Source organism: Copadichromis virginalis, linkage group LG12, assembly GCF_057382275.1.
Source record: "Copadichromis virginalis isolate Kocher_CV1m ecotype Utaka linkage group LG12, C_Virginalis_male_GT1.1, whole genome shotgun sequence".
Lineage (NCBI taxonomy): Eukaryota > Metazoa > Chordata > Actinopteri > Cichliformes > Cichlidae > Copadichromis > Copadichromis virginalis.
This window is the reverse complement of record NC_140629.1, coordinates 26,653,891-26,679,813: the sequence shown is the minus strand read 5'-3', so window position 1 is coordinate 26,679,813 and position 25,923 is coordinate 26,653,891. Positions and strand designations below refer to the sequence as shown.

At 40.4% G+C, this 25,923-nt stretch overlaps 2 protein-coding genes across 5 annotated transcripts in view; both read right to left on the bottom strand.

Moving 5' to 3' along the window:
- Window positions 1-11,924, bottom strand: part of aopep (aminopeptidase O (putative)) — a 90,660-nt gene extending 78,736 nt beyond the window's left edge. For both annotated transcript variants that reach the window (XM_085475706.1, XM_085475707.1), the window contains exons 1-6: window positions 11,834-11,924; window positions 9,978-10,744; window positions 9,514-9,683; window positions 6,832-7,084; window positions 5,789-6,002; window positions 5,426-5,550 (exon numbers count right to left, since the gene is read on the bottom strand). In XM_085475706.1, the coding sequence (XP_085331832.1) occupies window positions 5,426-5,550; window positions 5,789-6,002; window positions 6,832-7,084; window positions 9,514-9,683; window positions 9,978-10,708 (1,493 nt within the window). In that variant the 5' untranslated portion in view covers window positions 10,709-10,744; window positions 11,834-11,924. The remainder of the gene's footprint in view (window positions 1-5,425; window positions 5,551-5,788; window positions 6,003-6,831; window positions 7,085-9,513; window positions 9,684-9,977; window positions 10,745-11,833) is intronic.
- Window positions 11,925-12,605: 681 nt separating this feature from the next.
- The window catches only part of dock8 (dedicator of cytokinesis 8), a 56,546-nt gene continuing 43,228 nt past the window's right edge, over window positions 12,606-25,923 (bottom strand). For 2 of the 3 annotated variants that reach the window (XM_085475703.1, XM_085475704.1), the window contains exons 37-48: window positions 25,051-25,209; window positions 24,835-24,935; window positions 22,108-22,300; window positions 21,397-21,540; window positions 20,978-21,109; window positions 20,554-20,688; window positions 20,038-20,127; window positions 19,032-19,268; window positions 18,783-18,926; window positions 17,610-17,716; window positions 15,502-15,672; window positions 12,606-14,420 (exon numbers count right to left, since the gene is read on the bottom strand). In XM_085475703.1, the coding sequence (XP_085331829.1) occupies window positions 14,369-14,420; window positions 15,502-15,672; window positions 17,610-17,716; window positions 18,783-18,926; window positions 19,032-19,268; window positions 20,038-20,127; window positions 20,554-20,688; window positions 20,978-21,109; window positions 21,397-21,540; window positions 22,108-22,300; window positions 24,835-24,935; window positions 25,051-25,209 (1,665 nt within the window). In that variant the 3' untranslated portion in view covers window positions 12,606-14,368. Of the gene's footprint in view, window positions 14,421-15,455; window positions 15,673-17,609; window positions 17,717-18,782; window positions 18,927-19,031; window positions 19,269-20,037; window positions 20,128-20,553; window positions 20,689-20,977; window positions 21,110-21,396; window positions 21,541-22,107; window positions 22,301-24,834; window positions 24,936-25,050; window positions 25,210-25,923 lie in introns of all 3 variants that reach the window. The other variant, XM_085475705.1, reaches the window with a different exon arrangement.

The following is a 25,923-nucleotide window of genomic DNA, read 5'->3' as shown; positions in this document are numbered from 1 at the left end:
CACTACAACAGCTTTATGCCTTCTTGCCACAGCTCCCTGGTCCATAGCCCCTCCGCTCCTGCTGTTTCCACTGGGGCACTGCACAAAAACTGCGCTTGGCTTGATCCCAACAAATGGGGCCCTCATACCTCCCAATCTCTAGATTAAATAGCACCAGTCTCTGAAGTCTTTCCAGGGGCTAATGGCTTTTGTTGCTGGGAATAATCCACACATCCTCTCCCACATCCTGGGGGTCTGCTGGCCTGTTGTGAACCCCGCCTTTACCCTCTTCATGTCTCTCTCATCTCCATCTCAATCTGCGCTTCCATTTTGGTTGACCTCCCAGCCTTTCTATAGCACAACCCTGCGGTTATGTGTTGAGGCATCCACGACTGAACCACCAACATTGAAGGGAGGATGCAGTTGTCTGACACTGGGTTGAGAACTATGCAGAGTTTTATAGGGAGTCAGTGCAGGTGCTGTCTGAAGCTTAATGAAGGCCCTAAATCTCTTCTGTCATTTGCAGCTAACTGGAGCCTAAGCAGCCAGAGAAAAGGGGATAAGTGCCTGGGAGCCATCCTCATAAGGAAAAGAAAACATCCGTCAAACAACAACCACGGCAGAACAGCCTCAGTGTCAGCACTTGATGTCCATTCAAAATAAATACAGCAGGGAGACACATTTTCACAAGATGGGGGCAAGAATGTTTTCCATGGATGAAAGACCGCTGGGTTTTTGGATAAAAAGAGACTAAAAAAAATGCAAAGTAGAGAATGAGGTCTGTTCTGTTGCCCGTTTGTCCCGCTTTGTTGCTTAAAATAGCTCTGATTAAGACCACACTTTGCTACAACGTCAGCAAATCACGCAGACTACATAACCAGGTATGAGCTCATATCCTGTCTGGGGCACTTTTTCTATAGCAGTGTAAAAGAGGGGAGGATAAAAGCAGATGGAGAGAGAAAGAGAGACTGTGGTTGTAAACCGCAGACACTAGGATGCTTACCGACCACCCTGATCAGCTTACTTAATTAGAATAGTTTTTTTAAAGGCCCAAACATTCATCACCTTGAATTTACTTTAATATCCAAGTTTTGCTTAACTTATAAGGCTACTAGATGCAATCAGCTGTATCTATAAAGATGTCATACACAGCCTAAAGAATGTAGAGAAAATATGAAACTATGACTTCTGGGGAATGCCCAAGGGCACGAAATGTGATCAACCACACAAGTGGAGAGGAAAGACAAGGACGACAAACACAGTAGCCTTGAAGATCGAGCAATATTACGAGAGCAAAGAGAGTAACAGAAAGTCGGGGGATGAAAAGAGAAGCAGTGAAGGGTAAAGATGTGACAGAAGCAGGACACATCTGATTTTCAGAACACAAGGATTACAAAAAAAGGGGGGGAGACTAAGCTAATAAAAGGAGAATAAATATGGAAATGGAGCACGGGGAACAGATCTAAGGACAGACACAAGCTGAGGGTGAAGAGGAAATAAATACATGAAGGGTTATTATCTATAGCGTCCAAAACAATAAATCTGTCATCCTGTGGCTTCGTGACCACCCATCAGCCTCCAGACCTCCACTACTAACCCTGCATAAAAACATAAATACACACAGGTCTAGTGTAAGTTGGAGAGGCTAAGGACCACCTGAAACATCCTGGAAAAAACAAAGATGCAACAGAGCAGCCCATTGACTGATGATGATGTCAGTTAGAGGGGATATCCCTAGTATGGTCCTTTCAGTCACACAGGCTCGGCCTTGTGAGTTCAAGAAGAAAAACAAAGGAAGAAAGAAAAAAAGAAACAAGGGGAAAAAAGCACCAAGGTTAAATTATGTGAAAAAGAATTGGAATAACAATTTTGGAAAAAATCTCAGGAAATAGCTGTTTGGAATGGAAAAGTGAATGGAGGCAAAAAGAGGTGGTGAGTTTCTGAGTTTTGGAAACAGGATGAGGGAAGGGAGGGAACAGAAAAAGTAAAGAATAGTCGAGGGCAAATTAATGGACAACGAATAAGGAGGAGAGTGTAAGGAAAAAGGGGTTTAAGGAGATGCTTAGTAAAGAGGCTGAAGTCTTCTTTGAAACTCTGTGTTAGTCTTTTTATTTGCTTTAATATAGCTATTTTAATGTTTCCTGCTTAAAAAGACAACAACACCACACAATTACATCATTTTTTAAGCACCATGCATATGCGAGTCATAACTCCTGCAGGCCCGTGCTGGAAGCAGTTATGTGGGGGCACAAAGGAGGGATGACAAGTGATTGAACAAAGTTTAAAGCTGGAGTCTTTAATTCAGAAAGAATTCGTATGTGGAGGATCTCCACAGAAAAGATTAAGAAAGAGCGAGGGGGTTTCGAAATGTGGAGTGTGCCATTAATCATGCAACCCTGAAACACTTTGCCTGTAGAAACCAAAACAGAAGCAGCAGGTTGAAGTTAAAAAAACAAGTGCTTGATTGTCGCTTTGCTGTGGGAAATCTTTGATGTTTCTTCACAAGTTTTTACATGGCCGTCCATAGATTGGTCTGCGTACACCTAGATTAAATGACAGTAAAAAATACTCCGCTGAAACCAAATAACTGCTATAATATTCTTTTACATTAACAGGGGATCATACTGTATGACTACAGTATCCACTTGTGTAAATCCCAACCTTTCAGTTCCCCTCTGCAGCTTTTCGGCATTATTCTGCTAATTGTTGAAGAAATCAAGAAACTTCTGCAAAAGAACTACCAACCATTAGTGAGCAAACAACTTTACTCAAATAACTTTGTTTTGCAACTTGTGAAAGTAAAAAAGGAACTACAGAGAAGCAGTGTGACATTTCTGTGTTGACAGGTTGTTTCTGCTGCTCCTAGGTGGTCAACCAATCAAATGTTATAAGTTTAAAAAAGCTGTAATAAAAGACCTTTGATGGAAATTGGAGTAAACTGGTGAAAGCGGTTTATTAAAACATGTGCAGACAAGCATGGAAATATAGTACATAACTCAAAAGCTGAGATTGTTCAGTTCTAACAAGACTGAAAGTCAATATTTGGTATGACCACCTTTATTCTTTAATGCAACCTGAACTCTTAGTCAGGATTTCTTCTCATTTCTTTAAGTAGTCATCAGGAATAGTTCCCCAGGCGTCTTGAATGAGGGCTCTGGAGGCCAATCCATGACTGATAGTGGTTCATTGAGTGTTTTTGCTATGTCAGGATTATGTTTGGGATCATTGCTGAAACATTAAGCAGTTCCCAATCACATGCTTTACAGATGGTATTGCATGGTGGATCAAAATTGGACAGTACTTTTCTGCATTCACAATTCCATCAATTTTCAAATGCAGCCCTAAACAATGACAGATGATATTTAACTGTTGTATTTAGTTTTTAGGCCACCTCTTTTTCTTCTTTTTTTTTAAATGTTCAGGTACAAGGACTGGACTGCAAATGAGTGAAAAAGCAGCCAGTGTCCAAAGACAAACTGTAAAAAGACCTTCAGAAAACCTGGAGAACGACTGCTCTTAAAAAACATAAAAGACAGTCTTCTTCTTGTAACCAAAATATAAAGAAATGAGGAGTGGCTCAAGACTTTAGCACAGTACTATATAGTGCTTTTCTTCACTCACTGGCCAGTCAAAGAATTAACAGTTACACTAACAAACAAATCTTTTGACCGTGAAAGGAAACTGGAGGACCCACAAGCAAACATGAAAACGACTAGCAGAGTATAAATTCTTCATCATCAACTCGCTGTACAACTAACAAACACCTCACAGTTTACTTCTACAGGGAGTGCAGAATTATTAGGCAAGTTGTATTTTTGAGGAATAATGTTATTATTGAACAACAACCATGTTCTCAATGAACCCAAAAAACTCATTAATATCAAAGCTGAATGTTTTTGGAAGTAGTTTTTAGTTTGAGCTATTTTAGGGGGGTATCTGTGTGTGCAGGTGACTATTACTGTGCATAATTATTAGGCAACTTAACAAAAAACAAATATATACCCATTTCAATTATTTATTTTTACCAGTGAAACCAATATAACATCTCCACATTCACAAATATACATTTCTGACATTCAAAAACAAAACAAAAACAAATCAGCGACCAATATAGCCACCTTTCTTTGCAAGGACACTCAAAAGCCTGCCATCCATGGATTCTGTCAGTGTTTTGATCTGTTCACCATCAACATTGCGTGCAGCAGCAACCACAGCCTCCCAGACACTGTTCAGAGAGGTGTACTGTTTTCCCTCCTTGTAAATCTCACATTTGATGATGGACCACAGGTTCTCAATGGGGTTCAGATCAGGTGAACAAGGAGACCATGTCATTCATTAGTTTTTCTTCTTTTATACCCTTTCTTGCCAGCCACGCTGTGGAGTACTTGGATGCGTGTGATGGAGCATTGTCCTGCATGAAAATCATGTTTTTCTTGAAGGATGCAGACTTCTTCCTGTACCACTGCTTGAAGAAGGTGTCTTCCAGAAACTGGCAGTAGGACTGGGAGTTGAGCTTGACTCCATCCTCAACCCGAAAAGGCCCCACAAGCTCATCTCTGATGATACCAGCCCAAACCAGTACTCCACCTCCACCTTGCGGGCGTCTGAGTCGGACTGGAGCTCTCTGCCCTTTACCAATCCAGCCATGGGCCCATCCATCTGGCCCATCAAGACTCACTCTCATTTCATCAGTCCATAAAACCTTAGAAAAATCAGTCTTGAGATATTTCTTGGCCCAGTCTTGACGTTTCAGCTTGTGTGTCTTGTTCAGTGGTGGTCGTCTTTCAGCCTTTCTTACCTTGGCCATGTGTCTGAGTATTGCACACCTTGTGCTTTTGGGCACTCCAGTGATGTTGCAGCTCTGAAATATGGCCAAACTGGTGGCAAGTGGCATCTTGGCAGCTGCACGCTTGACTTTTCTCAGTTCATGGGCAGTTATTTTGCGCCTTGGTTTTTCCACACGCTTCTTGCGACCCTGTTGACTATTTTGAATGAAACGCTTGATTGTTCGATGATCACGCTTCAGAAGCTTTGCAATTTTGAGACTGCTGCATCCCTCTGCAAGATATCTCACTATTTTTGACTTTTCTGAGCCTGTCAAGTCCTTCTTTTGACCCATTTTGCCAAACGAAAGGACGTTGCCTAATAATTATGCACACCTGATATAGGGTGTTGATGTCATTAGACCACACCCCTTCTCATTACAGAGATGCACATCACCTAATATGCTTAATTGGTAGTAGGCTTTCGAGCCTATACAGCTTGGAGTAAGACAACATGCATGAAGAGGATGATGTGGACAAAATACTCATTTGCCTAATAATTCTGCACTCCCTGTATTAATTTTAAACCTGTAGTCCTGTTCACTAGTATTTTTTCTCTCGTTCCAGCATTTCTTTATAATCTACTCCTTGCAACCTCTTAACAAAAACATAGATGTCATTACCTGGCCATTCCCAGACTTGAGAACCCTGCTGGGACAATGAGAACATCAAGTCGGGGAAAGGGGTGCACCCCCAGAACAGCATGGGCTGCAGCCAAACATTGAGGCAACAGCTTAAGGACTCCCATCTGCAAAAGGGAAACAAACCAAAAGCAAAGAAATGTTATTATAGCTCACATATTTAAATGATAAGGATTTTTTTTAACCGCTCCCCATGGAAATACAGTCTAATATGTTTACCAGGGTGCCAAGAGATGGTAGTTGAAAACCTCTGACACAGTGACACAAACGTCAACTGATGCCGTCTCCTTTAATCATACAAAATTTAATTAGCACAACTCTCAGTGGCTCTTTGTCAGAACCCACCTGGGCCTTTTGCAGAAGGCAGGCAGGGCTAAATACACGGTGTGGAATCACCCGCTGGGACCAAGCCGACCGCTCAGTAAATCGGCAAGGGTAGTCGCCATGGGAACAAGAAATGCCGTCATCCACCATGCCTGAATAATCAGTTACAGAGAGTCCCTCATCCTCAAGGGAAGAGTAACAGAATGCAGAGTCTACGCAGGTAGTCTGGTCCCTGCTGTAGAAGAAAACAGGAAAGAAAAGTTTAACCAAAGGCTAATAACAACATTTTTTAAATTTCCATTTTTTTTCTTTTTGACTACATGGACCTTGAAATACTGAACCATCCATGGCACAGTGTGCACTGTCTCACTGAAATGAAAGGAGTGGAAATATGGAAATGACAGTATACATCACAAACCACAATGAGCCCAAAAATATCTAAGTGCCGACATGCAATCACATTGACTCTAATCCAATATCCAGCACTAAGTCTGTCCTCGGCATCAGAACCGTTCCAAGGGTTTCAAGCAACAGCCAAGTTTCCTTCAAGCCATTCACTGAAAATAAAGGCCCTCCTTGTAGTTGGGGAATCATGGGGCCTGCAGCAGGCTATGGTGGGCTGCTGCTGGAGGACAACCATGAGGGGGAGGAGGAGAATTACTGGAAACCACTGGCAGACTTGCCAACCTGCTGGCTGGCAAAAGGGAGACCCCAGATCGACCATGCCCTGCACAGAGGAAACCAGCCCTTTCGAAATGCTCCAACCTGCGTTTTATATCCTGTATGTCTATAAAATTTATGTAAGCCTCAGTTTTTCTATCCAACAATAATTTCTGCTGGGCACTGAACCTAATGTAATATGGTGAAAGCCTTTATGCATTTGTCATAAAAAAGCTGATTGAGTGCTGCACACTATTCATCACCCTAATTTCACCTGCACCATTTTTGGTGAAGTGTAAGGAAAGTTTGACCATAGAATGTGGAATGGCCAGACTTAGGTTAATAACAGTCTGGAGAAGAGGTCCTACTAGAAGGAAAGAACACAGGAAAAACTAATAAAATACCTGCCAGTCTGGAGAGGAGAGCCCTTTACTACTTCACTTGAAGAACTTCCAAGTCTAGACACACGCTCAGCCTCAGTCCACTGCCCATACTCAGGCCCAAGTTTGGCAGTCTTGCCACAGTCTGTCCCGTCCCTCACCCCTTTTTCCAGCTCTGGGGGGATTTCTGCTGTGACTTGTTGCCAGTGACCCACTGCCAAAGTGAAGGTGGAAGCGGGCATGGGCATTGTAACATAGTAATTCCACGTTAAGAAATCTGCAGAGAAAATGCCAAAGAAGTGCCAGAGAGAGAAAATAAAAATGTCAAAGGTACAGAAGTAGTAAAGAGTTTAGACGACTGGCAGCATGGAGAAAGAAACAGAAGAAAAATCTGAACTGAAATGCCATTTTGCTTTTACTACACTGTCCAATCTGATGTGTTTATCTTTGACATTTTATTTCTTTCTAGTCCCACCCATCGGTACAGAGTGACACAATTCTCATGTCCACCTTTCAGATGATGTGAAAGTTATTAAAATCTTGAAAGGCAGCCAGAGAATTATCTCAGTCTGGAAACTGTTACTTCTATTATAAGTAAACTCACAGTACTTTGCAAAAATATTGAGCCATATTTCTTTATTTTGTTTCCAAGAAAAGAGACATTCTTCTAATTTTTTTAAATAGTCATAAGTAATAGTTCTCCAGTCTTTCTGAATGTCTTTCAAAGGTTGTTTGAATACTGGCTGCTTTTTCGCACATTTCCTAATTTCCAGTCCTTGAACCTCACTATTTCAGAGGAATGCTTTTTTGTTTACGCCACTTAACACTGACCTATGAATCATTCAAGAATAAAAAAAGCACCAAACTCAAGGAATGAATCAATGTTATGTCTACACAACAGACAACCTACCAAGAACCCAATTTTAAATTGTATTTTTAGACTCTTTGTTACCAGCAGCTTGTTGCAAAACCACATAATTTGTTCCACTTTATTTAGTTGAAGCTAGGAAAAAGATGAAGAGTATCTGAAAGTCATATCCTTAATAACTAGGAAAAAGAAAAAAACCCCAACAAAGACCTGACGCGGGATCTGAGACTCATCATAAATGGGCACAGGGTGGCTGTTAAGAAAGGGCAACAGGAAGAAAGGGCTGATGTATGCTAAGTTACAAATTGTAAAGGAAGTCAGGAGAGAGGTCTTGACAGCCATCTGTAAAACACAGTGGAGGCTCTGTCATGGTTTGCCACTCCATTTCAGCCAGTGATGTTGGGGATCCTGATAATGAATGCAGTACAACCATCAGATTTCGATCCACCATCCAATACCATCTGGAAAGAATCTGATTGGCAACAGCTTCATTTTTCAGCATGGCAATGATCCCAAACACACTGCTAATGCAGTAAAAGCATACAAAGGAGAGAAAAACATACAATGGAACACCATCAGCCATGGATGGAATCCCCAGAGCCCGGACCTCAACATTACTGAAGCAGCGTTGGATCATCTCAATGGAGAACGGATTAAAAAAAAGGCACACATCCAAAGAAAAGCTTTGAATGTCATTCAAGAACTATTCCTGAAGACTCCTTAAATAAATTACAAGAAAGATTGCCCAAGAGAGTTCAGGCTGTGATAAAGAATAAAGAGGTGGTCATACCAAATATTGATTTCAGTCTCATTAGAATTGCACAAACTCTGTTTTTCCCTTATATACCGTATTTACATTTATGTTTACACATTTTCCCATTAATAACTACATCTACTTCTTTTGTGAGCTTTTGCACAGCATATCCTTTATTGTAAACCTTCTCTGTTCTCACTGGTTTGTTTGGAACAGATGCTGACATCATACATATTTGAATTACTGACCCAATCTGAAATGTGGAGCTCTAAAAGGTTTGTATTTGTATTTATTGAAAAATGTTCTCTACTGATTCCAATAAAATACAAAGACCTTTTTCAGTGCAGTTCGTACTCCTCAACAATGCTCTCTTTTCTCGAAGCACTGATATTGATGTTGTTGTTTTTTAAAAAGCATTAGGCTGATTTTTTTCTGTTTATTTGTTTATGTTTTTATCTATTCCTATTTTTTGTGCCTGGCAGACAAAAAATAAATAAATACATAGCTAAGCCATTTTAAAAGCTTCACTGTCACACTATCTGAAGACTTAGCCAGCTCAAACTGGAGGTGACACGCAGATAAACGTGGGCAATCGGTAAATGTTATCTTATTTGGGAATTAGGCTGATAATGGCTGGTACCAGCTTTCAGCCGATACTTTGGTGCACACGTACCCTTTTTATTTAACCCAACAAATCCAATCTCTCAAACACATCAATAGTCCATGCTCCCATAATAGCTTTTAGCTTCAACACTGGACACTACAGACCCATTTATTCCAAGTAATGAAATCTAATACCAATCTCTTCTTTTCAGTTTAGTAGTCAATAAATTTGTGTAATATTCAAAAGTTTACAAATGTACACACACACACACACACATATATATATATATATATATATATATATATATATATATATATATATATATATATATATATATATATATCGTTAGCTTCATAGCATAATTGCCTAAGTCATTTGACTAAGTCAATGACTTAGGCAATTATGCTATGAAGCTAACGATATATATATATATATAAAACAAAGAAATACATATACAATTGAGGTTTTTGAAAAGCTTACGTGTGTCCCCATCTTCAGCAGGTACTGCCTGCTCCTCCCCACTCATCAAAACCACGCACTCACTGGGGGCCCGTACTGTTGCCTGCCATGTTGACATGGCAACAGGCGGCTCCTGGCAGGGGAAGAGGGCTCGGTTGTTGATGGGAGAACCGGCGGTGTAGACACACACCCTGGAAGGGTAAACAATGGTAAACTATAAACAACCCTCACTTCAATGCCCAAATGCACATAGAAACACAGACATAAGTAAGGCATACCCCACACAGGAGAGAATAAAATAGCCCGAGGTGTGTTTTTGTGAATGAATTAATTTGTATTATATTATTCTGACATAACACACTCGGTATCTTACACAGTAACTTTGAACAGAGCAGATTTTATGCCAGTTGCCAGTTGTTGCTTTTTTTAAATAATGTGCCAATCTTTAATGGAATAATTCAGATGATTTGCATCCTGAAACAAACCTGTTGTCCTGATCTTTGGTCCACCGCACTGAACCTCCTGCTGGTTTCGTCTCATAACAGATCCTGAGAGCACAAGGGAACTCCTGAGGTGATGTGACTCCATTTTTCCTCACCTGTAGACTCCATCGGTCTCTATGGAACTGCAGTGTGCTTCCATCCTGAGCACCGGGGGCACGGCCACACAGTGAAAAGAGCTGATGCTGCTGCCTCCACTGGCTGGAGGGCATGGAGATGAGGTTCTGAATAAAAGCTGCCGGTGGCTTCCTTGAAACATCCCCTGACTTTTTAGATGTTACCTCTGGAAAGCGGCTTAACATGGCTGCCACAGAGGTGACGTCCACCTCTTCGACCTTTGACACGTCAAGATCACAGCAGTCCAACACTAAGGTGAACTCACCACCACTTGTAGTGTGCCACAGACTTGAAGACTGAATACTTTCTGCATCACCACACATCTTCACCACCTTTGTTGTAGTCGTTTCAAGCTCTTTTTTACCATCCTCCAGAGAATCCACCTCCTTGTATTTGGATGTAAAACCATCCTGACTTCCTCCAGCCTCAGTCCTCACTCCCGAACGAGGCTCCAGGAACAGAACAATACTACCACTGATGACCTTACTGTCAAAGTGAACAGTAAGGTCCAGGACATAATGCCTGACCAGTATGTGGTTAGTATTCGCTCGAAGCGGAAGGTCATTCGTGTCAGGGTTTAGGTCCCCATCTGGGTCCATGTTACACCAAGGACATCAAAGTTGAGTATAAGATAGCTGAAACAGAGGAAACAGAAAAAAAACTAACCCACACTGACTGAGAATCTGAGGAAAAAATCTAACTCATTTTTGTCTGTGCATAAACCATGATGTGAATACACCATCATGGTGACTGCAGGCTACAGCTGCATTTAACTCCAATGAACTCTACACATGCCCACATTCCACAATGAAACGACTTTCAAACAGGAAAACAATTTCATGATCCAATTTTGATGTGTGTTAACAAAGCAGTACAAGTAAAAAAAAAACTCAACACACAGACAGTAACAGCTAACTATCTGCAGAAACCTATATTAAAGCTCTCCTGCTTTTATTTTTCCTGTCAGTCCTTCTATTTAGCCTGCTTGGGGCTGGAGGGAGGCTTGGCACGACAGAGGTGCAATTACTATTTACAGTGAGAAACCCTCAGAGCTTATTCAGTGCAGTTTATAAAATTATGAGCACTGAGAAACATGATATCTTGAGCAACAGGATGGAGAAAAACATATCTTCCATAACTGTAAAAGATTGGACAACAACAGCCAACTCTGATCTATGTGACCACTCTTTTATTAAGCTCGTGCAGCTTGTTAATAAAAATAGTGTCTGTTTACTGTTACCAAGGAAAGAAAACTTGAGTGTTGCTCTAAGGGTATAGGAATTATGTAGCAGTGGGCGGAAGTGAATGCCAGATAGCTGTCACACAGTTAAAAGTGATTAAGTTGTGTTCTTGGAGGCAGAGCAGGGCTTGCAGGCAAGTCACAATACTGCTCAACTTCGACCAGGGTTTTCCTTTCTTTTAATCACAGGCTAAAGTGTGAGAAAACATAAAACAGAAACTTTCGGTCAGCACAGGAAACGAAGGTCTTCACCTCAGTGTTTCCAAACGCCGCACGACGTAAATGAACATCTGAAGTTTTAAAATTCACTAAAGTGTGAAGCTGGCTGACTGACATGAAGGAGTTCGGCTAACTTGCCATCACAGGTCTCTGTCATTAAACAGTCTGCGGTTCAACCGCAGCGACGGTGTCGCCACAAATAACCGGCTTCGCTGTGGATAACAGCGTATTTACTAATATTTGTACAAAACAGCTGGTAACATACCGCTGAGCATCACAAGCTCTCGTTTGTTCTACAACAAAACTGTATCCGTCCTGTGCGAGTCGAGCGTTGATGTCGTCACATTAGTGCGACGGCAGCGGATTGTAGTCCTTCACCTGAATCCTCCCCGCTCTCTCGAGCGCTGCACGTTATTTATTTTTTATGATAACTACGGAAGTAACGATTAAAATGCTTTTTTAGAATTAATATATACATTCTGATATATGATATCAAAAAGAATGAATGAGAACGAGAAAGTAGAGAAGTACCAGGTGCAAGAACAGCTGGAGCGGATGTGAAAAGTCCACAGTCACCTTTCTTCCCCATTCTGATGCTCGCTTTAAACTTAAGCAGATTGTGTTGACCATGTCTGCATGTCTAAATGCGTACAGTTGCTGCTATGTGACTGGCTAATTCAATAATTAGTATCAGGCAGATGAAACTGTATACCTAATAAAGTTGCCAGTGTGTGTAATTTTACTTCCTGTTCAGTTTTAGCTTCAGTTAAATTGCAACCTGGGGATACTCTTCAATGTAATTATTGCATTTATTTGTTTCTTTATTTTTTTGTCTACTTCTAAACATTTAGTTTTATTTAGTCCCCTATTTGTTCTATTTTTATTTTATTTTGAGACAAAGGACGCCAAAAAAAAAGCTAAGACTCTTAACAGGAACCTTAAAAAAACAAAAACAAACTTTAAATAGTCTACTTATTAGTAATACATGTATTTTTGCATTTTAATTCAGTTATATTAAAATGTGATTGACACAGTGGTGACATATATTAATTTTTATTCAGGTTCTTCAACAGCATTGCAAGTATGACAATTGGAAGAAAAAGATCTACATTAAAACAAAAAATATGTACGAACATAAAGGATAACCATGAAACATTAACTCAGTCTCAGTGGGTGTATCCCATGAATACATCTTACAGCGCTAATGTGGCACACGTTTTAAAAATAGGTATACATTTTTATCAATGCTCACAGCTGATGCATACTGCATAGCTATCATTTTATTTAGCCACCCCACAAAAAAAACAACAACAACAACAACAACAAAACAAATCACCCAGCAGCTAATAAATAAGATATGTACCTAGAAACAAATATTTCCATGAGCATTAATCACATTGACAAACATGTACACCCATTTTTTGAAACTCCAGGCACATTTACATCACTGCAATACAGAATGACCTGCAACATAACATCATTTAGATGAAATGTTTCATGATGTCACATAAAATCAAGTTGTCACAATTTAATATTCCAAGCAGTAATAAAATTTCTTCACTGGAATGTGTTCTCACATACTGAGTAAACATAATTTGCAAAGTAAATCCGTGTGGAGTGACTTTTTACATTATTGCATTTCTGCTGAAGTTCCTCACCTACTCCTCACTCACAGTAAATACATAAGGAATTGAATTTGGCACTGTGTGTATTGCAGGAAGCGCGGTCTACTTACAGAGAGCAACTGAAACTGTTGGAACATACGCTGAGATTGTACAGTAAACTCAGTCACTGAATCCCACCAACTGAATAATATACTTCCAATTAGTATCATTATTGCTGTTATTTTATCTAAAAATACATTTCCATAAAATACAACGCAAAATAGTTTTAACAACTTTGTAAACATCTTGTTATTATCTGAAGTAATATTTCAAATATATCCACAATGCACACTTTATGTGTATTCCACGTGTGTTTTAGAGCCTTAAAAGCCTTTCTGTCGCCTATGAAACTCTTAATAAGTTAAACTTTTCTGTTAGCTACATATCCAGGTACATGGCTGGCCTCAACTGTTAACACATGAATCTGTACCTATTTTTCCAGTGCACAAAAATCCATCTACACTCACTGCTCACACTGGAACATGTCACGCATAAGACGCCCAGAGTGGAATTTCAGAGGCCCTTTAGCACATAACAGAATCATTTATCATCACTGAGTACAAAGTGACTTCAGTATGGCACCAAAAGCTTCTAATCTAAACACAATCTAAATAAACACACATTCGTTCAGACATTCACATACATCTATATACATGTACATACACAGAACACGAGGATTATTGGCACACACACACACACACACACACACACACACACACACACCAGGCCTGGGATTAGTAAGGACCTAAGAGAGCTAGTTTACTGACCCAGAGGAAGTGTTTGCAGCATTTTGAGGACTTGAAGTTATCCAAAAATGGAAATTAACACAGCAACTGAAGATTTTACAGTGAAATGCTCAATAAGCTACACTTTGCCGGTGATTCCCACCCCACCATCCATTTTTGTATGTGCTCACTCGCCTTTCCCTCCTCTGACAAACAGCCTGACATCATAAAAGTGAACACGCAGCCAACATTAATACACATTGCCAGATCACTGAGAAACCGCGAGTCTTCCATTGTTGACACGGCGTACTGCTCCTGCTGTTCCTTTTCTTGTCCCCCCCTCTCTTCTTTCATCTTATCTTCTCTTTTTCTCTCACTTGTGTGACAGCCTCCTCATCCTGTCTGAAGCACTCAGGAGTTTTCCTCCTGAGTTCTGCGGAAACTTAGACGTTTGAAGGAATCCCTGCGAGAAGACAGCGGACGAGGGAGGGGAAACAGAAACAAAAGATAATGAATGATTATGAGGAAGAAGAGGTGGAACAGTCATGGTGAGTAGGCGAAGGTGCGTAGATGTAAGGTAATCATTTACTTCCCACAACCTAAAAACACCCTGAATCTTAACCATAAATTTCTACCAGATAACAGCGAGAGCAGCAGATATTTTTTCCACAACACCAACTAGCTAGTGTTCTTTTACCGAGGCTCGGGTGTTAGACACTGTCACATATAAGATAATTACATGAAAGATATAACAGTTATCACAACTTGTAATATTTTTTTCCCTCTCTTTTTAAAAACTATGGAGATAAATCGATGCATCTGTGGTTACGTGTATAGCAGTAAACAAAACCAGCAACAAGACGGTTATATTTATATATTCTAGTTTAATAGCTTCCTAATATTAAGTAACCCTACTGAAATCATATCCACATTGTATCTAAAAATAAATAGAAATTGCCAGTTATAATTAAAGGCAAAACCAAAATGCATTAATGCATTCTTTCAAACGGGGGTGACTCTTCTGGTTGCAAAAAAAAAAAAAAAAACCCCCGATCGTGACCCATGCTGCTCGCTTCATATTTGACCCGTGGAACCCCTTTTGGGTGGAGTGCATCATCTCAGTGGTTAGTGTTGTAGTAAAACAGGTGATAAACAGTTTGACTGTGATTAATAATGCTACAGTCATACTGGGAAACAGTGGTTGGAGACCCCAACAGTTTCAATTTAATTGCAACGAACGCAGTTTTGTTCACTGCAGTCACCGTGCAACCATCGATTTTTCCTAGTTACAAAGAAGGTTGTGGCCTTACAGTATTTTCACTGTAATGTGACTAAGCCACAAGACTATTGTTTGAGCATGAAGTGTCCTTGGTTTGTCAGTCAAAGCCATCCTCACTCATGATGTCTGATTTAGAAAAAACGTAATCAATTCATTCTCTCTTCCCCTTTGGTTCAGTGATGACACAGCCTGATAAAATGATCAATGTGTGTTTCTCACCTCCGTTTCCCTTGTCAAAGCCGTCTGGTGCGGTGGCTCTGTTTACCTGTTCTCCAGCCGAGGCCTGATGATGGGTTTATAGAGTTCGGGAATCTTCCTCTCGAGCATTGGCCTTAGGTTCTCTCTCAGGCGGTTGTAGTTCTTCTTCAGCTCCTGCTGGTACTCCTTCTGATCTGATGCAATCAGGTGCTTATTCTTCTCCACTGCTTCACCGCACCTGCAGGACAGAAAGTGACATGTAAGTTCATTGGCTGTAATGAAAAAAAGAATCGAGTTTTCCCCTCAAGCTTTTTGTTTTTTTAAATTATTATCATCATTATACAGTAACCTCAAGAAGAGCTTCAAAAATATGAAACGAAACAATCTTTTTACAAGTCACTGTGCTTGTGTATGCTAAGCACCGTCCTGTAACTGCTTGACCAGAATTTGAATCCTTTGCAAACCAGAACTCTAAATAAGCTCAAATTTATACTCTACTGCAGGGACCACCTATTTGGCTTTGTCAAGTAACGCTGCTAGAATGTGAGCTACGATGCAAACGATCCAGAAGTCTGATTTAAATCACAGTAGCAGCAGAAGCAAGAACTCTAAACCCCTCTTTTCTCATGTGCCGGGAAGGGGACAATGTTCTGTTATAATGGGGGGGGGAAACAATGGGTCTAAGTTGAAGTGCAAGTAGAGGGCAAGTCTGGGTTGCACCCACAGTACTCTATCATGATATGTATAATGGCCAACATACAGGGCAGTCTGCAGGAAATCAAGGGAAGGGGATGATTGCAAACACATGTTTATCTTTTAGCCTTTAATGAAGTTAATATGGAAGCTGCAATGTCGTGTAACAGTATACAGTAAATAAGCAGGGTAATGAGCATTAATGACAGTTCACAAGAGTGCAGGATTTTCTGGTGGTGTATAGCTCTTTATCTGAATGCTTGGCTTATTTAGACAGCTCTTCAGATGAGCATTTGGCATCTTCATTTTGTTTTATGATTTGCAAAGTGAGCGCCGTTTGTGAAAAAAAAAAAAAAGAAAAAAAGAAAATATGCTTGGCTGTTTAGGTTTCTGAATTGAAAACAAAAAACAAAAAAACAAAACAAAACAAGAAAAACCTATGGGCTTCTTTAACCATTACTGCGTGTACAGGATCTAAATCTATAAATGCAGGATGGGACTAGACAGCAACAACACCAGAGCATGTGGCAGAGTGGGACATCAGCAAATCCAGGAAACAACAAATCCCCCGAAACCTCTCTTTAAATTTTTAGCTCCACAGAACTCATTTAAAAATACTTTGAAGTTCATGTAGCTACATAATACAACACTAAATATTACAAGATGACCAGCTTAGAAAAATAATGCTTTCCTAAGTGGATTTATTAGAATGCCACTGCTGAGAAAATTGGCGTTCCGTGAGTCCTGTTTACCTGGATTTAGGAAAGAAAATAAACCTTTCTGAAATTACAGCAAATCTGTTTGTAACATTTAAGGCAGGTGGAAAGTAATATGAAGGTTACAAAATGAAAGACACCATTTTTTGGAAGCAAACAACAAATAACCATGAGATGAAAGCAAACAAACTCAAGCACACGCACCAATACTTTGCAACGTGCAGATATGACACAATCTCGGCACAAAATTATCATGACTCACTGCAGCGTGTAGGGCATGATGGTTCAAATTATGTCGTGATCATTGAAAATATTTTAAAACTATTGGTGATAATGAATCTAGAGTTAGCTAGAAGAATAACAGCTTAGTGGAAATAGTCTCAATATGTAAATAATATATAATTATTCACATTACTCCTACTTCTTTGCTTCATTTAAACTGTGATCTGGTTGGAAATGTAGTTGTGATTATCACTTCAGTCTCTTCATCTTGACTGACAGGCTGTTTAAACAGCAGGATATCTCTCACTCTCGCTTCTTTGTGGCGCACTTTTATCTTCCTACGCAGGCAACAATAGAGGCATATAGATCCTGGAGAAGACTTTCACTCTTTCCAAGTCACATCTCACAAATACATTCCATTTCCTACTAAGAAAATCTCTTTGACATGTTGTTATTTACTTCAATCTCTTGAGTCAGTGCCCATTGTTCACCACCATTTATTCACCCTTTGTCACTAGGTGGTGATTCTTTGATAGCGTCTTACCTCATTATAAATTCTTTGAAACACAGGCGCAGTTTGTTGTGGTGACGGAAGAGCTTTGGGTCCGCTGGGATCTCATTCAAGAAGACCTGGGCCACCTCCAACGGGCCCTACAAACAGGGGGCGGAGATACAAGGCAATCAGCAAAAACAAAGAAGCAGAGAGATGAAGAAAGAGAAAGCAAAGAGGGGCTGGAGGAAGGAAAGAGAGGAAGCGTTTTGACAGCAAGTGAACAAAGGAGGAATAAGAAAGCCCCTCATTCATACTGGGGGAAATGACCAACTACCTGAATGGCTAAACGCAGCTAAGAGCTACGATTCTGAACTGAAAACACGAGGAAGCCATCAGGAAAGGAGCTGCTGTGATTACCTCCTGTATAGCTAATGTCACTGCTAACCCTGCATACATTCTCCATTTGGCTCCCATTTGCCCAGTATGAGATCTTGTTATCCTAACTTATATTCATCATAAAACCGCAGCGCGCTCGCACAGTATCTGCAGTTAAACAGCTCTGATTAGAATCATAAATGCACTGGGCCCGGGCCTCAGCCCTGTGCCTGAGCTGCCGACCCGCACACAGAAACCCGGCCTCTTGTACTGATTACAGTCAAGAGTTATATGTTTACTGAGCTGCAGAGCATTAGCGTTATGTATACAACCATCAGGTTGGAGCAAGGGACCTGTCAGATTAGACACTGGAAGATAAAGAGTAAGGCGAGCAGAGACGCTAGAGCTTGCTTCGTCATTACACCGACATTCACCATGCTGGCAGGACCTGGAAGCTATCAGATCAAAGAGACCTCCGGTGCAGCACGCCATGCAGCGGATACATGAAAGGAAGAGGGGCCCTGAATTGACGTTTTAACTAAATCAGGAGAAAAGCAAAGGAAGGATTAGGGTTGCGGATGGGGTGAGGGCTTTGATGTGTGATCACTGCCATGTCTCCCACCTGCACTCCTTGACTACAATGGAAACTGTAAATGTGGTAGCATAAATAGGAGGTAAATCACTCTGTTATTTTCCCCATCACATTATGCATGATAGAAAGTGTCATTTAAGAAGAACAGCTGTCATTTGGTTAAGCGCAATCATTTCTGCTATAACAGGAGAAGACACACAGTAGTGCAAAATGGCATCGCTGCCTTTATTTACCGAACGGCCCCAAATGCTCATTACCTGGTTAACAGTGGCTCCCACAGAGCCCTGTAGCAGCATCTGTAACATCTTAGCATCGGGTTGTTCTCTGTGTGTGGCAACCGCGAGCTCTCTGGTCTTCTTCTGCATGTCCTCTATGGCCACCTCGATAGGCGTCAAGTCAAACTGGAAATACAAGACGAGTAAATATAGCCAACGGGTATTGCTGCAGCTGTGATAGCTGCTGTTATAGCTGCTAGGTGTTCCACACCAGGTGTATTCAGCACTTACCTCCTCTTTCTGAATGACATTGATGCGGGTCTTGACATAGGGGAAAGCATGCATGGTGGTGAGGATGGTCTTTCTCTTGTACTGTTCATTGAGTTCACCCCGAGGTCGCCCACTCTTGGTGAAGGGTGTGGTGTACATGAAGCGCCGCAGGTTAAAGTTCTTTTCAAAGTTTGTCAGTCGGTCTTTCATCTCATAGTCGTCAAAGAAGGGTTCCACATAAGTGATCTGGATATACGCCTAGAGAGGAATGGTAGTGTTTTCTTAAGTTATTATTCATGAAAATAGCATCTTATCGTGATTAAGGAACGTGTGCCTTTAGCTGCGTTTTATTGTCTGTTTTTATATCTAATAAAGTAAACTCTGGTATGTGTCCAAAGAATCCATAATTTCTCGCTGATAGTCTACGTGCAGTGCATTCTGGTTGAATTGTGCTGCTGTTTAAAACACAGGGAATTGAGTTCCCACTTGTCATTTGCATAAATTTGGGCCAGTTTATGCAAATCAGATCTGTCCAGCTTTAGTCGATGCCTCTGAAAACTCCAGATGAATCTTTAATCTACACATTGTTGATCTCAAATGAAGACAATTCAACAACTGACTGGCTTTTCTAGGACCTCGAACGTTTTCAGTGTTTGTAATTCCTTGAACTATTTTAATAACATAAGAGAAAGGTTGCAAATGAGCAGTCATGCTAGTTTCCGGGCTGCTTGGCTGCAGGAGAGGAACCTGTCATTCATCTATCACGACGCTTTCTGTCTCGCCTAGCAATTTTAGAAAGTGGAGCAAACCCTCGAGTGCAGAAACGCTGCTATAGACATACCACTGCAGTTTTAGAGTTTTGGAGAAACAATATTGTAGAAATACACAGTGCAGTGTCCTTACAGGTGTCACAACTACAAGCCTGGCAAAAAATGCCCTCAGGGGAGATTTTTGCTACTAAAATTAGTATTTGATCATTTAGAGATTAACATTTACCAGTTGATTGTTTGGCATAACAGTTACTCACCTTATTGGGGTTGAGCTGTTTTCTGTCCACTGGCGTAGAGTCCTTAATCATCACCAGTGTGTCATCTCCAAAGCACTGACTGTAGAAGTTCTAGGAGTGCAAGAAATTGTGTCGTTAATATACAGTACAGTTCATAATATATGGTCTTTAAAAAGTGCAGAATCATTTTTACTCAAATACAAATTGCGATTGGTGGCTACTCCTTAAAGAATAAAAAGCATTAAAAGAACACTCGAAAGCATGAAATACACTAAACGTGAACTGATTCACTAATTTGACTCAAGTGCAGCTGACAATGCATCCACTACTTTCTTTTTTTTCCTCTTTTCACCTTTTAGCATGCAAATGATAGCTTTCAGGCGCTCTAAATGTCATCAAAACTGAAGTACAATTTGTGAATCTTTCACTCTGTCGTTCTGCTCACTTAAAGCCTCAAGCGTCAGATCTCACCAGTCCAGCCAGGCACCATATCCTTTATTTCATACCTACACATGCACACATTGTCCTCTTACATACCTCCAGCCTGTGTGATATCTCAGGCAGATGTGTGATCCCAGGCTCTTTGTAGATGAATTCCCGTTCATCCAGATCACCAAACTTGGCCCCATAAAAGCCCACTCGGAAATAAGTTCCAAACATCCTCTTATGTCCCTGGAGGGAAGAAAACACACTCAAATAAATACTAATCAGATATTTCTGTTGTGTCAATTATCCTTTGTGGATTTTTTAAATTATAAAGAAGACTTTGAAGGTTTTATTAAAAGCCAAAAATAAATTTGCAGCAGTTTTTTGTTTTCAAGGATGTTTAAAACACATATTTAAATACTGAATAAGAACATGTACCAAAATGATTTTTAAAATGTTTTATCTACAGCATCTTACGATCTTTCTTATTTTCACTTTAACTAAATAAATGACACAGCACCTCCTCTGTCATTACCTTCTGAATGATGTTATCAAAGGCTCTCTGAAGTTTGTCATGTGTTGACGCCAGTTTTCTGAAATCTCTATGTGCCTCTAGGATTGGTATGATGATCTTGTAGACCTCATTTACTGCCTCATAGAGACCACCCTGATGGGAAAGACAGCCATAACTGCTGTTTAGCACAGAGTATAGTATATTTTAAGAAAATATAAACATTTATTGTTAAAGTGCAAAGATTTTCTCTGTTTCAGTTATACAGCATCCTTAAAGGCTGGCTTTTTTTTTTAGCATTAACAAAGTAGATATTTACCGCTTAAAAAAACAAAACACATTAATAATACTAATTTTATAAAGTAATTACTCCAACCTTGATAAAAAAATCATTACAGGTTTTTTATGTTAGCACAAATACTAGTGCAGTTTTATGGTCTCACATTGCTGAAGAGCTCAGCAGCCTGTTCCAGCAATCCCACCAGGCCGCTCTCCGTGAAGTAGCGACCTGAGCACACCCCATCCTCATCCGGGGACAGGATGTCGTCCGACACCGCAGACTCCTCCAGCACATTGGGGGAGATATTCTGAGGAGAAGATCCGTCAGCTAATCACTCATTTAGCCCCGCTAATCACATGATCAATAACACGGCTTAAAATAAGATGTCCTGCGGTGAGAAATGGAACTCGTTTAATGACCATCCAATCAGTGGCTTGCTGCAGGTTAGACTGTCCTGAGCACAGAGGTCTTGTGTATAACACAGCTCATCAATAACATAATCAACTTTGTGACTGTTATAACTGTTTGTTTTCAGATGAGGGAAACAGGCTGTTCCCATCTTCCCACGGGAGCACATTTGCTTTTTTATTCTCCTCTTCATCTTCAAAGACACAGCGTTAAGCAGATATACCAGGGGATCATATTTACATGTTGACGTTATGAGTGTACAGCTCCCCCCTCTGGACACACACAACCAAATATGGAAGCAATCCACGGGGAGATGTGAGATTTTCTTGCTGTGCACTTGAAGGTTTGCCTTCATTCAACAGAACAATAAACAAATGAAGACTGCTTATTTTATGTTCCTGTGTTTCAGTCCTAAAAACTTATTATCTCCTTGTTATTTCTGTATGTATATGTTTGTGTGGTCTACCTGAAAGGTGACACTGCCAACAGGCAGGTACTTGTGATCCTCCAGCATGCTGAGGTACTCAGCCACCAGGGCGGCAGCGTGCACCAGACACATTGCAGACTCCGTGTAACACTTCCTGTTGTTGTGCTTCTCTGCCATGTTCTGCAGCCAGGTCAGGCGGAGGTCAGGAGACGTCTGGTAGCCTTTCGCTATCCTGGAGAGATATGGGAGTGGGAGAAGGGATCATTTTCCCCCCTAATTCATCTGGTAAAAGCCTATCTGAGATCAAAATCTCCGTATCAGAAAACCGTCACATGCTGGACAAACAAGTGCAAAAGTGGTAGTTAATGATATGGGCTCACTGCAGATAAGGTTCTGCATAAACTGTGTATTTTAATGACTGCATTTATGTCAAAATATTTTGAAATCAAATAGAGAAAAAGAAAAGTTGGAAATGAATGTACTGTATGAAAATAATGACTTTTGTGTAATACACTACATAAAAGGAGATCAAATAATAGTCTTAAGCAATATCAGTTTAACTGTGGCACAGATATAAATAAATGCCAATGTGTGAAAGTAGAGCTGGGCGATAGAACGATAACGACATGTATCGCGATATAACTTTTACTCGATAGAGAAATTAAGCTATCGCGATAGACCTCGCCGCTCTTGTCCTCTTAAAAAAAAAAAAAAAAAAAAAGGTCAGCCAATCCAAATTAAGTAGCCCAGAGCCGAACCAATCACAGCCGCAGCGTCACGTCGCGTGACTTGTTACCTACAGCACAAGTGCCAAGCTGCACGTGTGTTTGTTTGGGAAGCAGCCAGCGGGTAATGGAGCCAGCCCGTAATGGAGGAAATGAGTGTGCCGACTAGAAAAATCAACCGAGCGTGACCGAAGAGAAAACAGATGATGGTTCCAATGCCGGAGAGATTGTCGAACGGAAGAGCCATAGAAGTTCCGTAGTGTGAAGGTATTTCGGCTATTTCAAGTCTGACAAAAAACAGAGTAGCGTGCACTGTAAATTGTGCCGAAAGCAAGTCTGGAAATACAATAAACTGGTGCATGCGTCACACTGTGCGCCGCGTTATTGTTTCGGTGAAATGAATTTCTACAATACTGTTAATTCTACTCTCTGCAGTGTTTAAATGCTTACATATACACACAGTTACTGTCCCTCCACACATACGACTCGGTTCTGCTTCTATGCCCCAGCTTTGTTTACTTTTTCCCACCGAGGCTTCTAGACTTCTGATTGGCCAACATTTCTGCACGGTTAGGAATCTAGCGCCACCTGCTGCTTTGGCATGTTCATAGCAGCGTTTTCCTTCATTTCTGCCTTTATATGTGGACGGGATTATTTTTTAAAACGAAAACGGAAAATCTCCGTTTTCAAAAATACCCGTGTACGTGTGGACGTAGCCTCAGTCTCTGACTGGAAGCGCTAATTCGTCATTCGGCTTTTGTTAGACTAAAGTAACTGTTAAAACAGTTTGAAAAGCTCAGCTATACAACAAGGAGAGATTGAGAATTTCCTTTTAGTTCTCAGTTTATTTGATATTGACAAAAGTTAGTCAGTTTTGTCTGTTCTTCTGTAAAACAAACTAAGATTTATTTTTAGAATTAATATTTTGTTTCTAAGTGGAATTGACAATTTAGTCTGTTTCGTTTGTTCTATTTTGAAACTTAAACGCTTTAGCGGCTGCCTTTTGTGTAGTTTGCAATATTTGCCTTTATTTATCTGAAAAAGTCTCATGTTCCTTAAGTACATCTACCCTGTTGAACTTATTATGGGAAATAAATATTTAAATAAAAACAAGCTGCTGATTATTTCACATTTTACTTGTGAGCAACGGCACATTTAAATCTTACAAATATAGTTATTTGGCTTATATCGTGATAGATATCGTTATCGACTGAAATGAAAAAAACATATCGTGATATGAAAAAATCTCATATCGCCCAGCTCTATGTGAAAGACAAATTTCTCAAAATAAAATGTGAGCATGAGAGTGAGCACAGCAACATTAGTGGGTTATTGTGTTTTATGGGGAACATGAACGCTGAACACAATTTCCTGTTTTTGAGAAGAACAGAAAATTATCGACTAAACAGAAGAAGACTAAATCTAAAACACTGTTTATTTATTTATTTATTTATTTATTTATTTATTTATTTATTTATGTTTGCAAATCACCCTACAAAATTTACAAATTAATTCAAGCATCTGGTGACCACATGTTTTGCTCATCAATGACCTATGTGTGCTAGAAAGCTTGGAGGTATATGTGTAAAGCTAGCAGGTCAGTCTGTAAAGCTATGAGAGACTCGCCATGTGACCGAGACCAAAAACTAAATAGAAAGGTGCATGATAAATGACCATAGGTGACAGCGAAGCACGCTGAAGTGCCAAAATAACCAAAAGCACATACATGACCTCTGTCTCAGTGTTTCCCCTTCGTGTTCTCTCACACGCATGCACGCTCGGACACACATACTGTTTGCATTTGCATATACACAAAGCCAGATCAGAAGACTAAACTGCTACCACATGGTTACCATAGCGAGGGCAGCAAATAGAGGCAAAACATCCAGGCCACAGAGAAATAGGAAACAGTGGTGAAACACAGAGAAAAGCCACAGAGTGATGAGAAAATGATGATAGAGTAGGATGCAAAGAGGAAGACACTGAAGACAGACAGAAACCAAGTGAATGCCTTTTACACCAGATGCTTTTGGTTTCTTACCTGTACATGAGGTCCATGAGCATTTCAGGATCTTCCTGAAACTCCCTCATCTTCACTGTGTCGGATAAAATACTGTTCAGGTTTCTTAGAAGCTCATCCACCTGTAAAAAGAAAAAAAAAAAAACCCAGACATACATCAAAAAGCAGGCTTAAGGTTATGAATCAAAATCAGTAATGCAACTGCTCAACTGTGTGACTGTGCGTATAACTTTATACCTGGGAGGGAAGCTGAGTATTCTGCATCTCAGTGTCCTCCTCTGCATAGGCCAGGATGGTGCGCAGAGAGCGTCTTAAGTACTCCTCCTGGAAGTCTGAAGACTTGCCCACCAGCGAGGCCAGAGACATGGTGACCTGCATCTTGACTCTCGAGAAATTCTGACAGAAGAGACCGCAGTGAATATGTGTTTAACGCTTTGCACTGTTTGTAAGTGTATACTGGATTTCCACAGACCAGAATATTAAACCTTTTTTCTCCATAGTTATTCTATAGCATGCAGGGGAAGTACTGGTGACAAAACAGAACAGAACATAACAGGAACTGCAAGATTACATTTTGCCTTCAAGTTGCATGGAAAAAATAAACCGCTAACATTTTTTACAACAGTTAAGAAGGAAACGCCATTTCTGGCTGCTCCCTTACTCACAAGAGGTCACCGCAGGAGGTAGGTGGATTTTTTTTTTTTTTTTTGTAAACACCGGTTGCCCTTCCTGAAGCAACCCCTAAGGGATATGCGTCTCCTCCTGGGACTAAACGGGGATTTTTTGCTTGTGTAAACCACTACACTGTAATACCTAATAATATGCAGTTTGTCTTTGGAAACATTTTCTTGTTATCACCATTTAATAGCACAATGAGTGAGCTACAGCACATATTTTGCTATGCGCTTGGAAAGAATTAATAGTCCCCATTAGCAAGCATGAGCAAATACTGATTGCACAAAAGTCTCCCTGTTTCCCCCCCCGCTCCCCTCCCTATCCTATCCTCGTCTCTCCATCCTTCACACTACCTGTCCAAGAAAACAGGTGTGACAAACACCCTTCCATCTTCTGCAGAGAGGACCGTGTGTATGTGTGAGAGAGAATGTGGTC